At 40.7% G+C, this 19,061-nt stretch overlaps 1 protein-coding gene across 2 annotated transcripts in view; it reads right to left on the bottom strand.

The window, feature by feature from the left end:
• Positions 1–9,768: 9,768 nt before the first annotated feature.
• The window catches only part of rnf216 (ring finger protein 216), a 152,089-nt gene continuing 142,796 nt past the window's right edge, over positions 9,769–19,061 (bottom strand). For both annotated transcript variants that reach the window (XM_052022353.1, XM_052022354.1), the window contains 2 exons: positions 15,441–15,510; positions 9,769–10,479 (listed from right to left, as the gene is read on the bottom strand). In XM_052022353.1, the coding sequence (XP_051878313.1) occupies positions 9,989–10,479; positions 15,441–15,510 (561 nt within the window). In that variant the 3' untranslated portion in view covers positions 9,769–9,988. The remainder of the gene's footprint in view (positions 10,480–15,440; positions 15,511–19,061) is intronic.

The raw sequence follows: 19,061 nt of genomic DNA, 5'->3' as shown, positions 1-19,061 counted from the left end.
TGTGACTCGGGCTTATTGTTGGGATTTCCTCCTCTGTTACTGCTTTGTGCCCATTTATGATATTAACACCAATGTTATGCACAGGTGAAAATTTTATGGTAAGTTATGAGCCCAGCTCCAATGTTATAGCTACTTTACATAGATGCTCGGACATTAGATCTTGTAAATTCAATAATGTGGATCCAAACTGCTCATCTGTTAACCTACCCACAGATTTCTCCCACAGCACTTGGTTTAGAAGAATGTCAAAACTAGAATGGAGTGGCAAGTTTTTCAACACCATGTACAGTCACCCATGGACTTGCTTGATCTATGATTTCTGGTCCTGAACTTGTAGATTTCTAGAATCACCGGGGCACTGTATCAAAGTGATTCTGCAGTCTATCCCCTCATCCAGAGACATTTTACCTGCTAAAGAGGCACACACAGCTCAGCCGATTTCTATCAGTAATGCTTCCTCCACTTCTCTGAAGGTCCTTTTGGGTAGGTACAGTTTCACCCTCACCCTGGATTTCAACTATATTGTGTTTGCTTTGAAGATACCAGCTGAAGGGTCCTGCACTTTATCAAAGACTCCAAAGCTACTGATGTACTGATGTAACTTGCATGGTTCTCTTTTCACAATTGCAAGATTTATTTAGATGACCCATACTCCACCTTTTGATTCTGTGGATCTCAACTCTAAACTTGAATGCCATCACTTTCATTTTGCACATGGCATATCCTACTGCCACAGGTATTAAGTCATCTGATGCTCTCGATAACTTTGCTGCTTTGGCCGGCTTTTTGATCCCGTTTTCAAATCCTGTGAACAATACAGACCCTTTTGAGTTCTTAGTGAAGTAACATGCAGGGTCTGCAAAGTAATATCCAATGAATATGGAGACCTCTAACATGGAAAGGGTGCATGAGGTTTACTTTAGGTTCCTCTTCAACTGTGCAATGTGCACAACACACACACTATCAAATAAATGACCTCACATATTAACATATAGAACAACAGAAGTACCCCTCAAACAAGTCCCACCCTAAAGTTAGATCATAGCTAACCTGTAAATAAATCCAGTTTCCACCTTGGTCTTCTAATTCTAATCCCCCTTTACCTAACAAACATCAGTCCAAGCTTTGAAATTTTTAATGGGCCCCCTCGGCATCAATTGTTTTTCAGGTGAGATTGGCCCAGCAGTCATCAAGTAACGGACTGCTGCCTGGCATCACCCAGAGTGGCCAACGTCTAATTTTAAGGAGTTGGGCCCTTATACTGGCCTCCTTCACCAGAGGAAATAATTTTTCTCCACCTATCAAGTTAACTCCTTTAATCATCTTAAGCATCTCAATGACATTGCACTAATATTTTCTTTTCAAAACAAGCCTGGCTTCTGTAATTCGTCTTCAAAATTTTACCCTTTTAGTTTCAGTGCCCCTGTGGTGAATGTGCATCACACCCAGAGTCAGCAATAATAAGCTTTACGAGTTGCAGTATCCCAAAGGATGATGGAAACAAATTCAGTCTTACCTTTCAAAACATAATAGTACAAATCCTTGAAAAGAGTAACATTTGCAGGAGGAACAAGGGTCGGGGCTAATTGCATGAAGAGAGACAAAACAGATACGTTTGCCCAAACGGCCTTCTGCTGCATTGTAACTTTCAATGATAAATTTCCAAAACAAAAATGACTCTTGAATTTTAGTAATTTCAACTAGTGGTGATACTGAAACATAAAAATAATACAAATGCATTAGCTTTGGAGCAAGTCACAAACTCCAATACCACAATCAAATATCAAAATCTCAAATATCACATGATCATAAGACACGTGACCATTGCCACAGGAATATGTTCACCGGAGCATTCAATCCCAGATACAAACAACAGTTCTTACACCCAAAAACACATTTGTGATTATATTGGAGCCAATTTTCAATGATCCTTGAATGTGCTGCCCTATCAGCATTTCCTGGTCACAAGACTTTCCTGTATACTGGTAATTCTTATTACATCAGGTTTTCCTCACAACCTTTGCAGTAGGTTGGCTCCTAAATTGTTACGTTAAACTTCCCAATGGTTCTTTGTGCTCTGCTTTCACAACTGCCTTACGGTGTCATTGCTACTTAGACAGGGTCTAGACACAAAATTTGTAGTTCCAAGAGTTCTCATTAATATCATATTTTACTTTCTTTTGGGGATTATTATTCATGACCGAGGTCAAAGGCTCACTCACTCCCAGTTCTTGTTTCCTGTTGACTTTCCACAGAATCATCCCTCTTCTTTCTTCCCAAAAGGACACTGACTGTTTCAGATAATTAACAACAACATTCCATTGACGTAGTCACTTTTAACACTGCAAAAACATCCCAAGGCACTTCACAGGGGAGTTACCAAACAAAAATAAACTCACACCAAGCCACTTAGGACACTGGGACTGATAATCAAAGGGTTGTTCAAAGGGTTAGGTTTTCAGGAGCATAAAGAAAAGCAAAGGGGTGTGGGGAGACAATTCCAGAGTTTAGGGCTGTCAGCTGAAGACAGCAATGAGGAAGTGAATAAATTCATAGAGGCTGAAGAATCCAGATCAATGGAAACCAATCAGTGGTGACCCAACTTCTGATACAGATCATCTCACTGTCTCGTGCACAAATTACGAGTATCAATATTAAAAATATTTTTATGCCTCTTCTCAACTTCATAGTGAATACAAAGACTATCTGGAATCTCTGCCATGCCTTGTCATTAATTATCTACATGAACACATCTCTTTGCTGGGCTACATCACATGCCATTGCCAGTACTGTTGCTCTGCAGGGAAATGGGATCTTAATAAAGACCTGCTCTCCAGTGACAATCTATGCAGAACAAGGTTGAGTTCTAATGAAATTAAGACTGGGGCCTATAAATATCTGGATTTAGTTCCCAATGCAGTAGACAGTGCTGAGAATTAACACAAATCAAATTAATTAACGGAAACAATTTAAAATTGATTAATTTAGTGCATTTTCTCAATTTACTCTTCTGGGGACTGCTCCTGTGCTATTTCAGCTCTTATCTATTTGCATTTTACTTTATTCTTTTAGTATCTCATTGAGATGTTCTTGGCTGCAAAGCCTTCTGCGGGAATCATTCGCTAATGAAAGATATTACACGAATGCAAGCCTTTTCTCGTTTCATTCAACAGTGTGAGTGTCATTCTACTCTATTTTTCTCCCTGTGGCTGAAGGATCTCTTCAAACGCACTGTGGAAAGCACGGAAGAATTACAGCTAAGAAATAGACCATTTGACTCATTTCCATCCTATTCTGATAAGTGGTTGCATCTAACAGGATAAGCCTGTTTTTCTCATGTGAGTGTGGCGATCTATCTGTATATCATCATGTAATTTACTTTCAGATTACCAACATTTGGAATTTGTTAATACTTGAATTTTTTCCTACATATTGAATATCTGCATTGTTTGTCTGATATATATAGCCAAACCGTACCTTGTCTGTGAAGCACCTTAAAGCGTGTGTTTCTGTTCAGACTTAGGCTAAAATCAGGTTAAATCAGAAATACTCAGCTGGTTAGGCAGTAACTGAGGTGAGAAAGAAAATGACTTAATGACCTCTCATCAAAACTGGGGGGGGGGGGGTGGGAACAGAATTAACATTTCAATTATCTTTTATCTGAAAGGCCATCTACTTGAAACATTAACTCTTTCTTTCTCCACAGACGCTGCCTGACCTGCTGAGTGTTTACAGTCCTTTGTGTTTTTATTTCAGATTATTCAGCAAAATGATTTGCTTTTGGATACAGCCAACACAGATAGATTCAATTCAGAAATGAAAACAGAAAAGGGAGGAAATACTCAGCAGGTCAGGCAGTACTTAAGGAGAGAGAAACAGGGTTAACATTTCGGGCAAATGACCCTCCAGCAGTATTTCAGATCTATGTGCAGCATTGCTAGCACATGTTTCCCGCCTCTTGCAAACATAAAAGAACCTGAACTAGTTGGTTTTATTATCAATTTCTTATTCATGACTAGGAACAGCCATTTTTATGTCCCAATCTCTGCCTTTTATACTGTCAGCCTTGGTGGCTGAGTTGTGTGATTTGAGAAACTAGAGAGTAAACACAAAGTACAAATTTCCTGCTTTTGTTGAATTGAAGTTCATTTCAACACACACCAAGTTCCATTCACCCATCACCCTGCACTCACTGATTTACATTGGATCCTAATTCAGCACACAGCTTTGGATGGGGCATATGAGCTGCAAAGTAAAATTCCATAACAATGGGTTCCTTAGTAAAAAGGCACAATTATAGACCCAGACCAATGTGCATCTATAAATCTGCCACTGGTATTAGGTTGCTTGTGTTACTATTAATGCTACTATTAATTATACCACATCTTTGATTTCAAATCTCTCTACGGCCTCCTTATCCCAGCAACCTCACCCAGTCCTACAATGTTCTGAGATGTCTATGCCCCTTCAATTCTAACCTCTTGAATGTCACAAATTACCAATGGGGCCCATGTTTTCGGCTACCCATGTTCTACGTTCTGGAATGCCCTCCTTAAACTTTATGCCCTCTCTCTCCTCCTTCAAGAGATTTATTGAAACACCCCATGTTATCAAAGCTTTTGGTTGTCTGTTTTAATATATTTTCATTGTAGCGCAATGTCAATTTTTTTGATGGCACTGTAGCATCCTGGGATATTATAACCACAGAGAAGATGTTATTTAAAATGTTATGCTCCTGTTGGTATGGTAATGCTACTAGTTAGTATCATTAGTAGCGACATAAGCAAATTTATCCCAAGGGCATATTTATAGATCCACAATGCCCTTGGTCTATAATTGTACTATTTTACTAAGGAACCGACTGTCAAGTAATTTTACCTTGCCGCTCATCTTGCCACTATCCAAAGGCATGTGCTCACATTTCTTATTGTTCTCAACCCAGTATCTTCCCCTCTCTTTCAGCATCCTCAATGGATTATTCCCTCCAGGAACCATCAATACCCACATCCATTCCCACACCACCTTTTCATGTAATTGTGGGAGATTCACCTCCTCTCTTCCTGCTGATGGGGCTCCAGGAAGTATTTGTATGCAAACAAATGATTTACTTGTATCCCTTCCAACTTGGTATACTGTCTTTCAAAATGTGGTCTTCCCTACATCAGAGGAACTAAACACAGACCAGTGACTGCTTTGCAAAGACATCCCTGTTCAGTCTCAAACGTGAGCCTAATCCTTCAGACAAGTGCTCCCTTAGTTCTCCATCTCACTCCCATTCCATTCCAATGCAGCCAACATAAGCTTGGCAAATAACTGGGCACAGAGCACTCTTCTGGACTCATTTCATATTTCCCGCATTCAGCTCTTCTTTCAGGTCATTTCAGAAAATTTTTCATTCTTTCCCCCCCCCCCCCCCCCCAAAATGTGGCCTCCACTTCTAACCCTTGCATGAACCTCTTTGATCTTGCAGTATCAGTCCTTTCTGCATTTAATAACTTTTGTCTTCCATTCTACCCAAGACCCTCCCCTTACCTCTTTTCTCTATATCTTAAAGCATGTTGATTTCTACCTTTTCCCAGTTTTGATGATGGATCATTGACCTAAAACACCAGAGTGGACAGTGCTGATCCCAGCCACCTCTCGTGGTTACAGCATGGCCTGATTGTGTGGTTGCACGGCTCCCAAAACACTGCTAGTGTCCCACCATGGCCCCTCATGAGGTGTGGCAGGATGCAAGCCACAATGAGGGCATTGGGTGGCCAGTACTACAGCCCCACACACTGGCAGCCCATGCTGTCAGAAGGTCTCTTCACTGTTTCAATCTCTCTGATCATCAGAGACATCTGAAAAAAGATTTGAAGACCGAAAAGTTATTTTAAAAATTAACCAACATGATAAATGGATTTAAAATTGATTTAACTCTCTCTTCTCTCCTCTTCCATCGGGTAGAAGATACAGGTGCCTGAGGGCATGTACCACCAGACTTAAGGACAGCTTCTACCCCACTGTGATAAGACTATTGAACAGTTCCCTTATACAATGAGATGGACTATGACCTCACGATCTTCCTTGTTATGACCTTGCACCTTATTGCACTGCACTTCCTCTGTAACTGTGACACTTTACTCTGTACTGTTATTGTTTTTACCTGTTCTACATCAATGCACTCTGTATTAATTCGATGTAACTGCACTGTGTAATGAATTGACCTGTACGATCAGTTTGTAAGACAAACTTTTCACTGTACCTCGGTACAAGTGACAATAATAAACCAATACCAATACCAATAACAAAACACACAAACTGTTGTCAATGAATTAAAGACATAAATATACATGGAAATACATAACCATAAACATATTGAAATAAACCTTTTGGATGCAGGCCCTCCCACTGCTCTCCCCTCTCAGGATCAATGTGGCAGCCATGGCTGGCGTAAAGCTGTGGGGACAGGTACAAGATGTATCTGGACCCCCAGCCCAGAAGCTTATGGAATGCCCCTGAACTGAAAGGTGAGTTGATGGACAGAGTGAGAGCTCAGATGTGCCCCTCATCTGCGATTCCCTGCAGCCAGCTGACCATTACCTATGGACCCTCTAAGCACGATTCTCCTACTTACTCTGTTCCTCTCTCCACAGATGTTGCCTAACTGGCTGTGCTATTTCTAGAATAACTTGTACCATGTGATTTAAAAGAGCAGGATTAAAGAAACATGTAAACTCTGGAGGAAAAAAAGAGTGAATTCCCAGCTATTCATTACAAATAATGACAGAGAGAGTAGCAGGAATCTAATTTTGGTTTTTCAGTGAGAGAAGTAAACCACTTGAACTATGCCAGGCACTTCATAATGATATTTGAATCATTCAATTAGGCCACTGCAGCACAAATGGAAGGACAAAAAAAAATTATACTGGGGAAGAAACATTAAATATAACTATAAGCAAGTCAAAGATCAGTGGAAGAAATGATGTTGTTCATAGCCGTAAATGTGACAACAAACCACAAAGAATAAAGCATTGAATTTTCACAGAGTCCATAATGACAGCCCTATGAACAGAAAAGGGCCTTTATCACAACAACTACAACTTTTTTTTTTAAAGTAGCTCTCACGAAAGAGAAGGAAGAGAAAGTTGAATAGGAAATGGATGCTTTGAGACTTGAGAACCTAGGAAGGGACATGTGGCGGCCATTTAGCTGCTTAAGCTCGTCCTGACGTTCAATTAGATTGTGGCCAATCTGATCTGTTCCTCTGCTCCATCTGAAATGGGTGGAATGGAACCTGGAAAAGGATAAACCGTGGAGATGATGTGAAGTGGATGGAGCGCTTGCAGGGGGCAAAGGTTAAGGGGAGGCAGAAGGCCGTGAGCATTGTCACACCAGGAGTGGCTGATGATTTGTGGGGCTGGTCTCATTGATACGGGTTAGAGATTAGATCTGAAGAACCTGAGGAATGGGTTCTGGAACCAGGTGGTGAATACAAAGCAGTCCCTTGTTGATGCCTATCCACAGCTGTGTAAATGGAACAAGCCTGAAAGTGTTCATAGGCAATAGATAGAGAGTTTATAAAATTAATTTCTGGTGCTTCAGTCTTGGCAGGTAAACAGATGATCTAACATGGAACTGACCCATACTAAATGCAAGGATCTCCAGTTTGACCCCAATCTGAGTTTGCAGTCCCTGATAATACTGTTAATATTAAACACAACATAGAATTTGCAGTTACGGGAAAACATTTATAGGCAGAGGCAGATTGGTCCAAGACCTTTGTTTTGAAGATGCTACATGTATGGCCTAATCTCTTGTATGCTTCAGTGATGGCACTGTCTACAGTATCTTGCAATGCTTTACTGATGACTGAAAGTAGACTGGACGGTGGTTAGCTAGATGGGATCTGTCCAGCCTTATGTACACTCTACACATCTGGCAATACAATTTTCCACATTGTTGGATAGATGTCATTGGAGCAGATGTACTGTAGCACCTTGGCTAGAGGTGCAGCTGGTTCTGGAGTACAGATCTTCAGTACTATAAATGGAATGTTGTCTGGTTCCCTAGCCTTTGCTCTGTCCAGTGCTGTCAATCATTTCTCGATATCACAAGGAGTAAATTGAATTGTCTGAAGATTGTCTTCTGTGATGGTGGGGAGCTCAGGAGGAAAAGAGGGATCATTTGTTTGACACTTCTGGAGAAATGTGGTTACAAATGCTTGAGGCTTTTCTTTAGCACTCCCATGCTGGGTCCCACTAGAGTTGGGATGACCTTGGTTCAGGAGTGAAGCCAACACTGGTTGAATATTTTCCTATTAAACCAATAGATTCCATTGCAGTGAGAAGGTTGTTGGAGCGAGGTGAAAAATTGCAGTGAGAATAATTGAGAAAAGTGTCAGGGAGGAGTAGCATCCTTTTTTAATCCCAGTCTGCACTGAGGTGGATCTGTTATCAACCATTGGTTAGGATCATGGCTTGCATACCACCATGAAGCACAAGATAGGGACAAATTTCTGCTGGCAGCCAAATATGACCTCACTACAGTTAACGTTTCAGGTCCTGGGACCCTTTGTCAGAAAGCAGAGGGGAAATTCTTTAAGTCTGGCATTCTTGGAAAAGAAGTGGCAATAAATGCAACAGTAAGGAGTTGTAGATATGGTCAGGGATCTTATTTACTGCTATTATCATGCTAAGGAGCCATACAAGTACAGTGTGTTGGTAAGAAATGATGTGAAATAAATGGCCAGATCAAGAGTTGCCCACTTGCAAAGGAAAATTCACACCCATTATGTCTTTCCCTTGATAACTATTCAGCAAGTTCAATAAGGTGCAAAATGTAAACAATGGGCAAGAGGAATCATTCCCGATTCTCATAACCGGTTGGAATTGTTCCTCCTCTCAGGTGGATGCAAAAAATCTCACGACTGGAAGAGCAGAGGAACTTGACTAGTGCCCCAGGTAAAATACATCTTTCAACCAGCTTTACTCAAAACTAGTCATTGTCACATTGCTGCTCGTAGGACCTTGATATTCTTAAATTGGCTGTTGGCTCTCCTTCATTACAACAGTGAGCACACTATGTTGCTTCTAAGCATTCTGGGACATCATGAGGTTGAGACACACAAGTGCATGATCTTTCTTTTCTCAATGTAATAGCTGAATTGCCCAATTTGGAAAGAACCATCTTAGGATGTTCAAAACATTGAATCTAATGAAGTATTTTGAAGAGCTGTTTTTATAGTATTACAGGGAACACAGCAGCTAATTTGAGTACAAATAATGAGATAAATGATCAATCTGATTTAATGCTGTTGGTTGAGAGAGAAATATTAGTCATTGTTTACGAATATGGCAACAAACCTTGTATCGTTGCAGCTTTACCGAAACTGTAAAGGATATGGAACATGTGGTACGTATGTCACTGAACCACCAGGGAAGTCACATCATTCAACTTTGTGCATACCCTCAATGACAGCATTCAGTGTGCAGAATCCATCAGTGTGTGTTTGCTGATTATTTCTGAGCGTGATATATGTGACAACCAGGTGGGTGTGTAATGGTGTCTAGGTTCCAGTAATAGTTCGGCCTGAACTGATACAAGGTGCAGCTGCAAAAGCCACAGAACTAAAGTCAGCATAGGATCTGTAAGCTGTACTTCTGTTTGGCTCACTCCAGCTGGAATACTCTAATTATAAATTACTTTGCACTGTTGCTTATTGACTATTAGAATCTGACTAGAGCAACCAACAGAGCTCAGAATTAAATTCAGGACCACCCATTTGTAAAGCAAACATTTTATTCTTTGCCAATACGTAGTTTAGCAAAATTTTGTTCATCTTTAAAAAACAGAACAAAACCTTTGTCTACTGCAAGTGGAAAAAAACATGGTTTATTTGATCAGTATTTACAGTAAATCTGTGGCCATTCATTTATACATTCACCAAACAACAAACACCAAAGGTCTCTTTGGCTCAAAATAAAATCTACAGGGGCAATGCCAGTCATCGAAGGTTATGTTGCTGTGGCTGTGGTATAAAGTTGAACAAAACACGGTCCTGTGGCGGCTGGTAAACTGGCGGCACGTTTGGTTGTCCATGGGGCCTGTCATGGTGATGATGTGGAGGATGGTGATGGTGTGGGTGGTGGTGGTGGTGTGGAGGCTCTTGAGGGTGGTGGTGGTGATGGCGATGCTGATGGCGATGGCGGCGATGGTAGGGCTGTGGACCAAAGTGCATGGGGTATTCGTGCTCAAAATTAATATGCTGTAAAGCATCAAAGTTGAAATGAAAATAGGGGGCAGGGGGAAAGGGGACCTGGAGATGGGGGGGCACTGGTGGGATAGGGGGGAATTCGGGAATCATTGGTGCTGGCCTTGGAAGGTCATTGCGATTGAAATTCACTCCTGGATGCATTGGCTGGCCCCGCTCTTCAACCCTTGCATTCTTTGGAGGAGGATCATCTGGTGGAGGCCCAATTCTTTTCACGGCTTGCTCTAAAGAGTGTGTAAGCAAAGGAAAACAATTGGACTGCATTAGAAAGCAGGGATCCACAAAGAAAGATTATATTAGCCATCCTGAGTTTTCATACCAGACAATTTCTCAGATTGTGTCCCTTACATTCACTGCAATTTAAAAGATGCCTGAGATCCAAATAAAGATCACAAAGAGTAGCAGCTTGTTTTTTTAAATTGCATTTTTAATGACCCAAGGACATGTTAAAGTGCTTTAAAGTGACTGACAGTGTAGAACACTTTGGGCAACTGGGTTAAGAAAGGTAGCAGGAGAAGGAGCAAGCAGCAGTTGTAATCCATATGAGAAACAATGACATAAGGAAAAAGACTGAGATTTTAAAGTCATACTTTCAGGATTGAGGGAGGAAGGTGGCTTTCTCTGCTTTATTTCCAGTGCAAAGTGGTATAGGATATGGTATCATTCTGTACCAGAGTGATATAGGCTTAGTACGATAAAACAGGAGAATGCATGGCTGGAGAATGGATACAGATAGGAAAGAGGGCTTCAGGAATGTGGGCCTTGGAACAAATTGTGGGGCAAGATGGACCAGTCCCAGTGGACCAATTCACCTTGAAGTATTGTGTCAGGAAGGTTAAACCTGTACTTTGGGGAGGGGGGAGGGCAGCAGAGACGGGGTGCAGGGGAAATGCATAAGGGGAAAAAAGAGAATGGTTGATATTAATTTCAGAGGGGGCTGAACACTTGGATTAAGCAGAAAGGAGAAATATGGGATAAAAACAGAAAATGCCAGAAAGATTCAGCAGGTCATGCAGCCTCTGTGGAAAGAGAAACAGTTAACATTTCAGGTCGAAGAACTGACAAGCATTTCCTACATTTGCTTTTATTTCAGATTCCCAGTACTGCCACCCAATTTTTTTTTGTTTTTATTTTGCAACTTCAGCAGATGCACATCAAGAAATTATGACACCCAGCTCACAGCAGCTCCCAACCTTTGCACACATGTATTTAGGGAAGTGGGGTATAATGTCCAGTGCTCACTGCCCCCTAATCTCAGCAGAATGGCCAGAAAACAAGCACTGTGTGTAGTATTGCGAGACTGATGTCAGTCCACTGCAGCAAGGCTATTCAGCCACTGTGCTGCTTGTGATCTCCCTGTGGAATATTTCTGCAGAATACAGGGCTTGTATATTACAGACTGTACTTACTACTCACAAGATTTAATTGTGAGTAGTGTTGCAATAATATTATGGATGACAATGACATTACTTAACTGTTAGAGACAGAGGTATGCAGATGAAAACAAGTCTTAAGGCAGAATGGGAAGATGATTTTGTATTCGGTTAAAAATGGAAAATCACCAATCCTTATCTGTAAAGGATTGCTCATTGATATCTAGTATTTGTGCACATCTCGAACTTCTGTGTATCACATGTTCCAGGGGTAAAAAGGTATGGCAAGTTCCACACCAGAGTAAAGAAAAATTCATAAATTTGAGGGAGGACTGGAGGGCAAATGTCGGTCAGTTCAAGACAAGTTAGAGAAAAGACTAACAGCAAGTGCCAAGAACAAGGCACTACATGAGTCCATTACATTAGTATTCAGACAAGGCTCGCAGAAGGGGAGTACTGGGAGCTTAATATTCATGGTTACAAGGGTTGGGTGAGGGATGGGGAGCTTTTACAGATTTTGGTTAGAAGAAACTATTAAGACAGGAGTATATTCCATCAACCGACCAATATTAGGATGGTGACAGTAGAGCAAAATTTACAGAATTACAACAGTGGCAAGAGTAGTGATAGTGAAAATGTATGATATGTAATGATATTAAGGACAAGAAGGGGAGGAGGGAAGTAAGTTCCTGAAGTGCAAATCTAATTCAATGAGAAAGTAATGTTGGATCCAGTTCTGAGTAATGAAATGGGGCACTATTGCATGTTTCATTGGAGGGTAGTGAAGGTACATGGGTCATACCATCAGGTATGGTCAAGTTATGGAAGACAAAAGTGTTGGGGGATGGGGGCAGGGTTTAACAGAGATTGAAAGGCAAACTGCCCCAGCAGGGCTAGAATCAAAAACTATAATGGTGAAATATAAATGAGAAATATAAAGCCTTCAACATGGAGGATTACAAACTATTAACAGATACATCCTCCTGAGTAGGAAAGGATTAGCAGCCAAAGATAAGGCTTAATGGATGACTAAATTTAAAGCAAGAGACAGGGAAAAAAAGGTCTACAACAATTATAAGGCAATGCAGCAGAGAATCAAGTTAAACATAGAAACAAAGATAGTTTAAGAAAACGGGATGAGAGGCAAGGAATATGACAAATTAGCAGCTGCCATAAAAGGAAACTCAGAAGTTTATTCTAAACACAGACAGTTAAACAGGCATCAAATGAATGGTGAGACCAGAAAGGAGATCTTGTGTGCACAGGGCATGGCTGAAAAACAGAGTACTTTGCATCTGTTTACTTAAGTGAAGAGGAGACTGTCAACATGGGTATAGAAGGTGAAGACATTAAATACATAAGAACAAAAATGAAAAAGTACTCAAGAAACTGAAAAGTCTTCAACTTAGAAAGTCGGTCTGGGTGGAATGTTCTGAAAGGGAAACTGCAGAAGCTCTGGCTGCAGTTTTCCAATCTTCATTGAATTTTGTTTGAGGGGTCTCTGGAGATTATTATATACCTAAAGGGAGTGGGATAAGTAAGACCATCAGCCTAAAACCATGTGGTTTTTTTCTAGGGAAAATAGTCTGAATCAAAATGAAACAGATTCGGAAAAGACAGTATAATTTGTTAAAGGCAAATAGATAGTACTTAATTCTTGGATGAAGTAACAGTGAAGGCTATTGAGGGTAGTGTGGCTGGTGTATACATCGACTCACAAAAGGTATTTGACAAACTATCATATAATAGACCTCTCAATGAAACTAAGGCCCATGGGATTAAGCGAACAGTCACAGCATGGAAGTAATTCCCCAAGGGACAGAAAACAGTTGTTCTGATTGAAAAGAGGTTTATAATGGTATTCTGTGGGGTTATTTGGACCATTCCTCTTTTAGTCTAGTATAAAATGATAAAATATGCAGATGATGGAAAACTGGAAAAGTGTTAAGCAATGAAGATGGTAACAGACTTCAGGAGATCAAAGATTGGCAAAAGGGCTGGCATACCATGGATGAAATTTTACTTAGAAATGTGAAGCTAGAGACTTAGTTAGGAAGCAATGTAACCTAAATGGTTCAATGTTTAAGGGGGTACAGCAGAGACATCTGGAGGTTTACATACACAAAGCATGGGAAGACAAGGTGGCTTTTTCCAAAGGCAGTGTACACAATCAAGAAAACATGCCAAAATGTAAAAAAGTGACCAGGCTGCAGCAAATGGATTCTTTTCAGTTCAGGACAGTTGGTGCAGAAGATCTGGAATGATTATCAGGGATGTGGATTGTCAGTTATGTGGACAATTAGAGATGATGGTGTTGTTTTCCCCAAGGCACAGTGTAAATGGAATTAGTATAGCTGGGTGCTTGATGATCAGTATGGACATGTTGGACTGAAGGGCATGTTTCTGTGCTGTATGATTTTATAAACAGAAGGTTGGGAGTAAATTTGATAGAGATATTCAAAATCAAAAATAATTTCAATAGTGGAAAGAAAGTCTTTAGTGGCAAAACAGATGAAAGCTAAAAGACATGGATTTATGATTGGTGAAAGAACCTGAGTGGACTTGTAGATTTGTTCTATACACACAAGTTATCATGATCTAGAGTGCATTGCCTAAAAGATGATTCAATATGTTTCAAAGAAACGTTGCATAAATACTTGAAGGGAACCATTTACAGGACTATTAGAAAACAGCCGGCAATTCAGAATAAATAGATGCTACTGGGATCTCCTTATAACACATCATTTTGTGTATATTGAATAGAGTATCATTTTATGCAAGTGTTGCAATTGATTCCTGTAGGACAATAAGTACAAATTTAAATAAGGGAGTTCGTGATTTAAATTAAGGCTTTTATGGGATAATTAGTAACTCAACCCCCCACACTCCCTCTCCAAAATCAAACAAGCTTCACTATAAGTGGACAACTTGCCGTGAGTGTTAAAGCTAACATGTCCATTTTAGCAGTGCAGAGATAAAAGCTGAAGAAATAAATACCACCAAAAAAAGCTGGATTGTTAAAACAAGTGCAGAATTACTTGCACCAGATGATGGACAAGTCACCAACTTTCAAGCTTCTGCTATGGGCAGTAATGGTAATCAGTAATTAGCATCAATAATAGTGAAATTGCCTGACCACATTAAAAATCCTTTTGGTTCATTGATCTCCTTTAATGAAAAAATGTCTGCTATCCTTACCTGATCCAGTCTATGTCCAACTCGAGTAACAAAGTTGCTTCCTACCTGCCCACTGAAAACACCTAAATAGCCGTTTAATTCAAGGGCAATTAGGAATGAGAATTAAATGTGACTCCCACATTCTATGAATGAATGGAAGGAACATTATTTATTGTCAACACTGTGTCAACCAATGAGTTGGAGGTGGGACAGGGTGTATGACACATAGCAAAGAAAATAATTTATTCAGAAAACAGGCAATTTAGACAGCAGAGGAAAAACAGTAATAACTCCTAATACCACCAGGATAATTTTGCTGGCAGCAAATGGATGTTATTACATATAAATGAAGCGTACACAATTGATCTCAGTCAGTTACAGCTGTGGTTTCTCCAAGCTCGATAGGCAGGGGAATTACCTAATCAACCCCACTGGCTATCATGTTGTCACCACAGGCAGTCAGAAAGAATAGAATCACACTAGGGGTGACAATTCCCAATTCCTGCGGGGAACCATCTGAACTCGCTATCCAAACTCAGACGGCTCATGGGAGTATAAACACCAAATAATCTTTTTCCATATTACAATTTCTGTGCAAGCCTACATAATGTAGCTCTTCATTTCAGGTAACTCACCTCCAATCCTCTTTTTTTGTTCATTTTCAGCTTCACTTTGAATCTCTCGGATTAGTCTCTCATCATCTTCCTGCCAGAAAATAGTGGTTATTATTTATGAGTATATCAAGATACTAACAATACTTTAACATTATCATGGAAGTTTACATGGTTAATTAACAAGCAGCTTATACACATGTAATACGGGTCAGAGAATTAATGCCTGTCTGTTGGAAACGTGACAGAACCACATTTGAGATTACAGTGCTAGTTGCCAAAAGCAATTTGAGGTGTCATTCCTTAAGCATACAATCAAACAGTTGATGTTGGGAGATGATTTGATCCTCAGAGAACTTGCAATGAATTGACCCCACCCAAAAGGCGGAACTAAGGTAGGAAGTCAGATCAAAAGAATGAAATAGAAGCAATGAAAGAAATTGCACTTAATGCATTTCAAACCCCCGGTAAGTCTCAATTTTATAGCCAATTCAGCCAATTAAATACTTCTGAAGTAAAGTCACAGTTGTAATTTAAAAAACAAAGCAGGAAGAAGAAAGCAAGCTCCTACTATCGGCCAGATAACTGTTTCATTGTCATAGGTGCTGTTCCCTTAAATAAAATCTTTTTTGGCCTTTATCCCCAGGCCCCCATTTTCTATTAAACCTATTCTCAGGTGACATAAATGCTCAAATGGTATTACTTGAAGAGGGGCTGGGAGGTTCTCCCAATGTTCTGTCCTGACACTTACCTCTCAGTTACCCCAGTCATTTTGTTACTGCTGCTTGTAGGATCATGCTGTGTCCAAAACTGGTCTACATGCATTACAACAGTGATTAAACTTCAGAAGATACTTCAGCTGTGAGATACTTTGGAATGTCATAAGGAGTCATATTTGTGCATTCTCTCTACAAACTCACCTTCCAGCTAAAGAAGAATAAACTGTAAAATGAGAAACAACATGCAAGTTCTGCATATATTTTTCTTAAAAGGAAAATTTTTGCTTTGCAACTAATTCCTATTAAATCAGGAAACTGGATTGTGGCTGAATGCTTTATGATCCCCAAAACCCAAATAACAGCAAAATGCTTGATAAAATATTATTAAACAAGAACACAAATTCTGAATGTTTCACCCTCAAGTGGCTGCTTACTTTCCTTTTGGGAATTACAACGAGTAGACTGCTAGTTCAGCAACGACTAGTGCATTAAACATATGAGGCACTCTTTTATGATTCCTTTCGCAGCATAACAGATACAATTTGCTGTTAAAAAGCTGAAGCAAAACTACAAGGAAGCTATTGCCTATTAGTCACATTCTATAATAATACATAAGTGACTGGCTGCATGAAGTAAACAAATAATCGAGTTGGAAGGCCCCATAGAACCTGTTAGTTTCCAGAAATGACTGTACCTCCACAAGAGCTATACTTCACAGAAACACTGCAGTATTTAACTCTGCTGAAACTGGTGTTCTTTTTGGAGGCTGAGATCCAGTTCTCTTTTCCTAACCCTTCTCTTGACCCTGCAATGTCTAATTGTTCACTGTACATTGTCCATTGCACGAGTCACAATTTCCTTCAGCCAAGGACTGGGAAGACTAAAACCATCACTGCCAGCTCCTGAGCCTTACCATGATTAAACCCTTTCCCCAGCCAGAGACTCATATTGAACCACATTCATTGCAACCTATTCTGATCTAAGCTGATTACATCTCTCTCCATACCATATTCTTTATTTATTTTTCAGTAGATGAACATTTCTAGTTAGATCAACATTTATTGCCCATCCCTAACTCCCCTTGAGAAGGTGGTGCTCAACTTCCTTTTTGAACAGCTGCAGTTCTTCTGTGGATAGAGTGTTCTTTGATCTCAACTCAGCAATGAAGGAAAAACAGCAATATATTTCCAAGTAAGGATGGAAGGTGGTGGTGTTCCCAATGTCCTGCTGTTCTGGTCTTTCTTGGTGGTACAGGCCGCAACCTCCGCCACCTCCAACAGGATCCCACCATCAGGCACATCTTCCCCACCCACTCCCTCTGCTTTCTGCAGGGATCGCTCTCTCTGCAACTCCCTTGTCCATCCATCCCTCCTCACTGATGACCCTCCCAGAACTTAACCCTGCAACTATACAAAGTGCTACACCTTCTCCCTCACCACCATTCAGGGCCCTAGACAATCCTTCCAGGTGAGGCACCGCTTCACCTGTGAATCCAAAGGTGTCATTTATTGCATCCAGTGCTCCCGATGTGGCCTCCTCTACATCAGTGAGGCCCGACACAGATTGGATGACTGCTTCATCGAGCACCTTTGCTCCGTCTGCCATAACAGCCAGGATCTCCTGGTGGCCAGCCACTTCAATTCCATATCCCACTCCCATACAGAAATGTCCATCCACGGCCCGCCTTGGGAGTCTCCAACCTGATGGCCTCAACATTGATTTCTCTAACTTCCGGTAACACCTTCCCTCTTTCCTCCCTCCTGCTTGTTTTCCTTCATTCCTGTGGACCCCTCAGCCCTTCTCTTTCCACTTCCCTGCCCTCATGACCTGCCCATCTATTCCTCACCTCCTTCCCTTTATTCCAAGGTCCACTGCCCCCTCCTACCAGATTCCTCCTCCTCCTCCAGCCCTTTGCTTCTTCTACCTATCACCTCTCCGCTTCTTGCATTTCGCCCCTCCCCCACCCACCTACCTTCCCTCTCTCACCTAGACTCACCTATCACTTGCTAGCCTGTGCTCCTCCCCTTCCCCCCCCAATCTTCTTATTCAGGCTTCGGCCCTCTTCCTTTCCAGTCCTGAAGAAGGGCCTCGACCTGAGACATCAACTGTTTATATTTCCCTCCATAGATGCTGCCTGACCTGCTGAGTTCCTCCAGTATTTTGTGTGTGTTTTTCCAGATTCCAGCATCTGCAGAATCTCTTGTATCTCAACCTTGGGAGGTGTTGTAGCCAAAGTAACTGCAATGCATTTTGTAGATGGCACACACCATAGCCACAGTGAACCAGTGTTGGAGGGAATGAATGCTGATAAAGCAGGCAGCTTTTTCCCTCAATGGTGTGCCTCTTGACTGCTGTTGGAGCCATACTCATCCAGACAAATGCAGGGTATGGCATGATACTCCTGATTTGCGCCTTGTAAATGATTTTGGGGTGTCAGAATGTGACCACTTGCTACAGGGATTTTTTAAAAATTCAAAATAAACTTTATTCATAATAAAAGACAAACTATAAAACTATATACAATTACAAAAGTGCAAACCTTTACGTTCTTGTACAGATCATTCATTAGGATTTATATATATATATATATTTAATTTATTATATTATATATATATATTATATATTATATTTATATATATTTAATATATTATATATTATATTTATATATACACACACACACCACTGATGCCACACGTGTGGCTCCCTGGAAGCTACCCAGTCCCGTATTTACAATAATTAGGGGTATTTACAATAATTAGGGGTTTTCTCACCTGTCCCCACCCCTCCCTCTTCAGTGGCAGAAGAACCCTAAACTGTAGTCCTTTCCCACCAAGCCCTTGCGTTGGCTGCACCCAGCTTCAGTGTGTCCCTCAGCACGTACTCCTGCAGCCTGGAATGTGCCAGCCAGCAGCATTCCCCTATGGAC

This window comes from Pristis pectinata, chromosome 8 (genome assembly GCF_009764475.1).
Source record: "Pristis pectinata isolate sPriPec2 chromosome 8, sPriPec2.1.pri, whole genome shotgun sequence".
In the NCBI taxonomy this organism is placed as follows: domain Eukaryota; kingdom Metazoa; phylum Chordata; class Chondrichthyes; order Rhinopristiformes; family Pristidae; genus Pristis; species Pristis pectinata.
The sequence above is the reverse complement of the archived record's forward strand: the minus strand, read 5'-3'. Positions and strand labels throughout refer to the sequence as shown.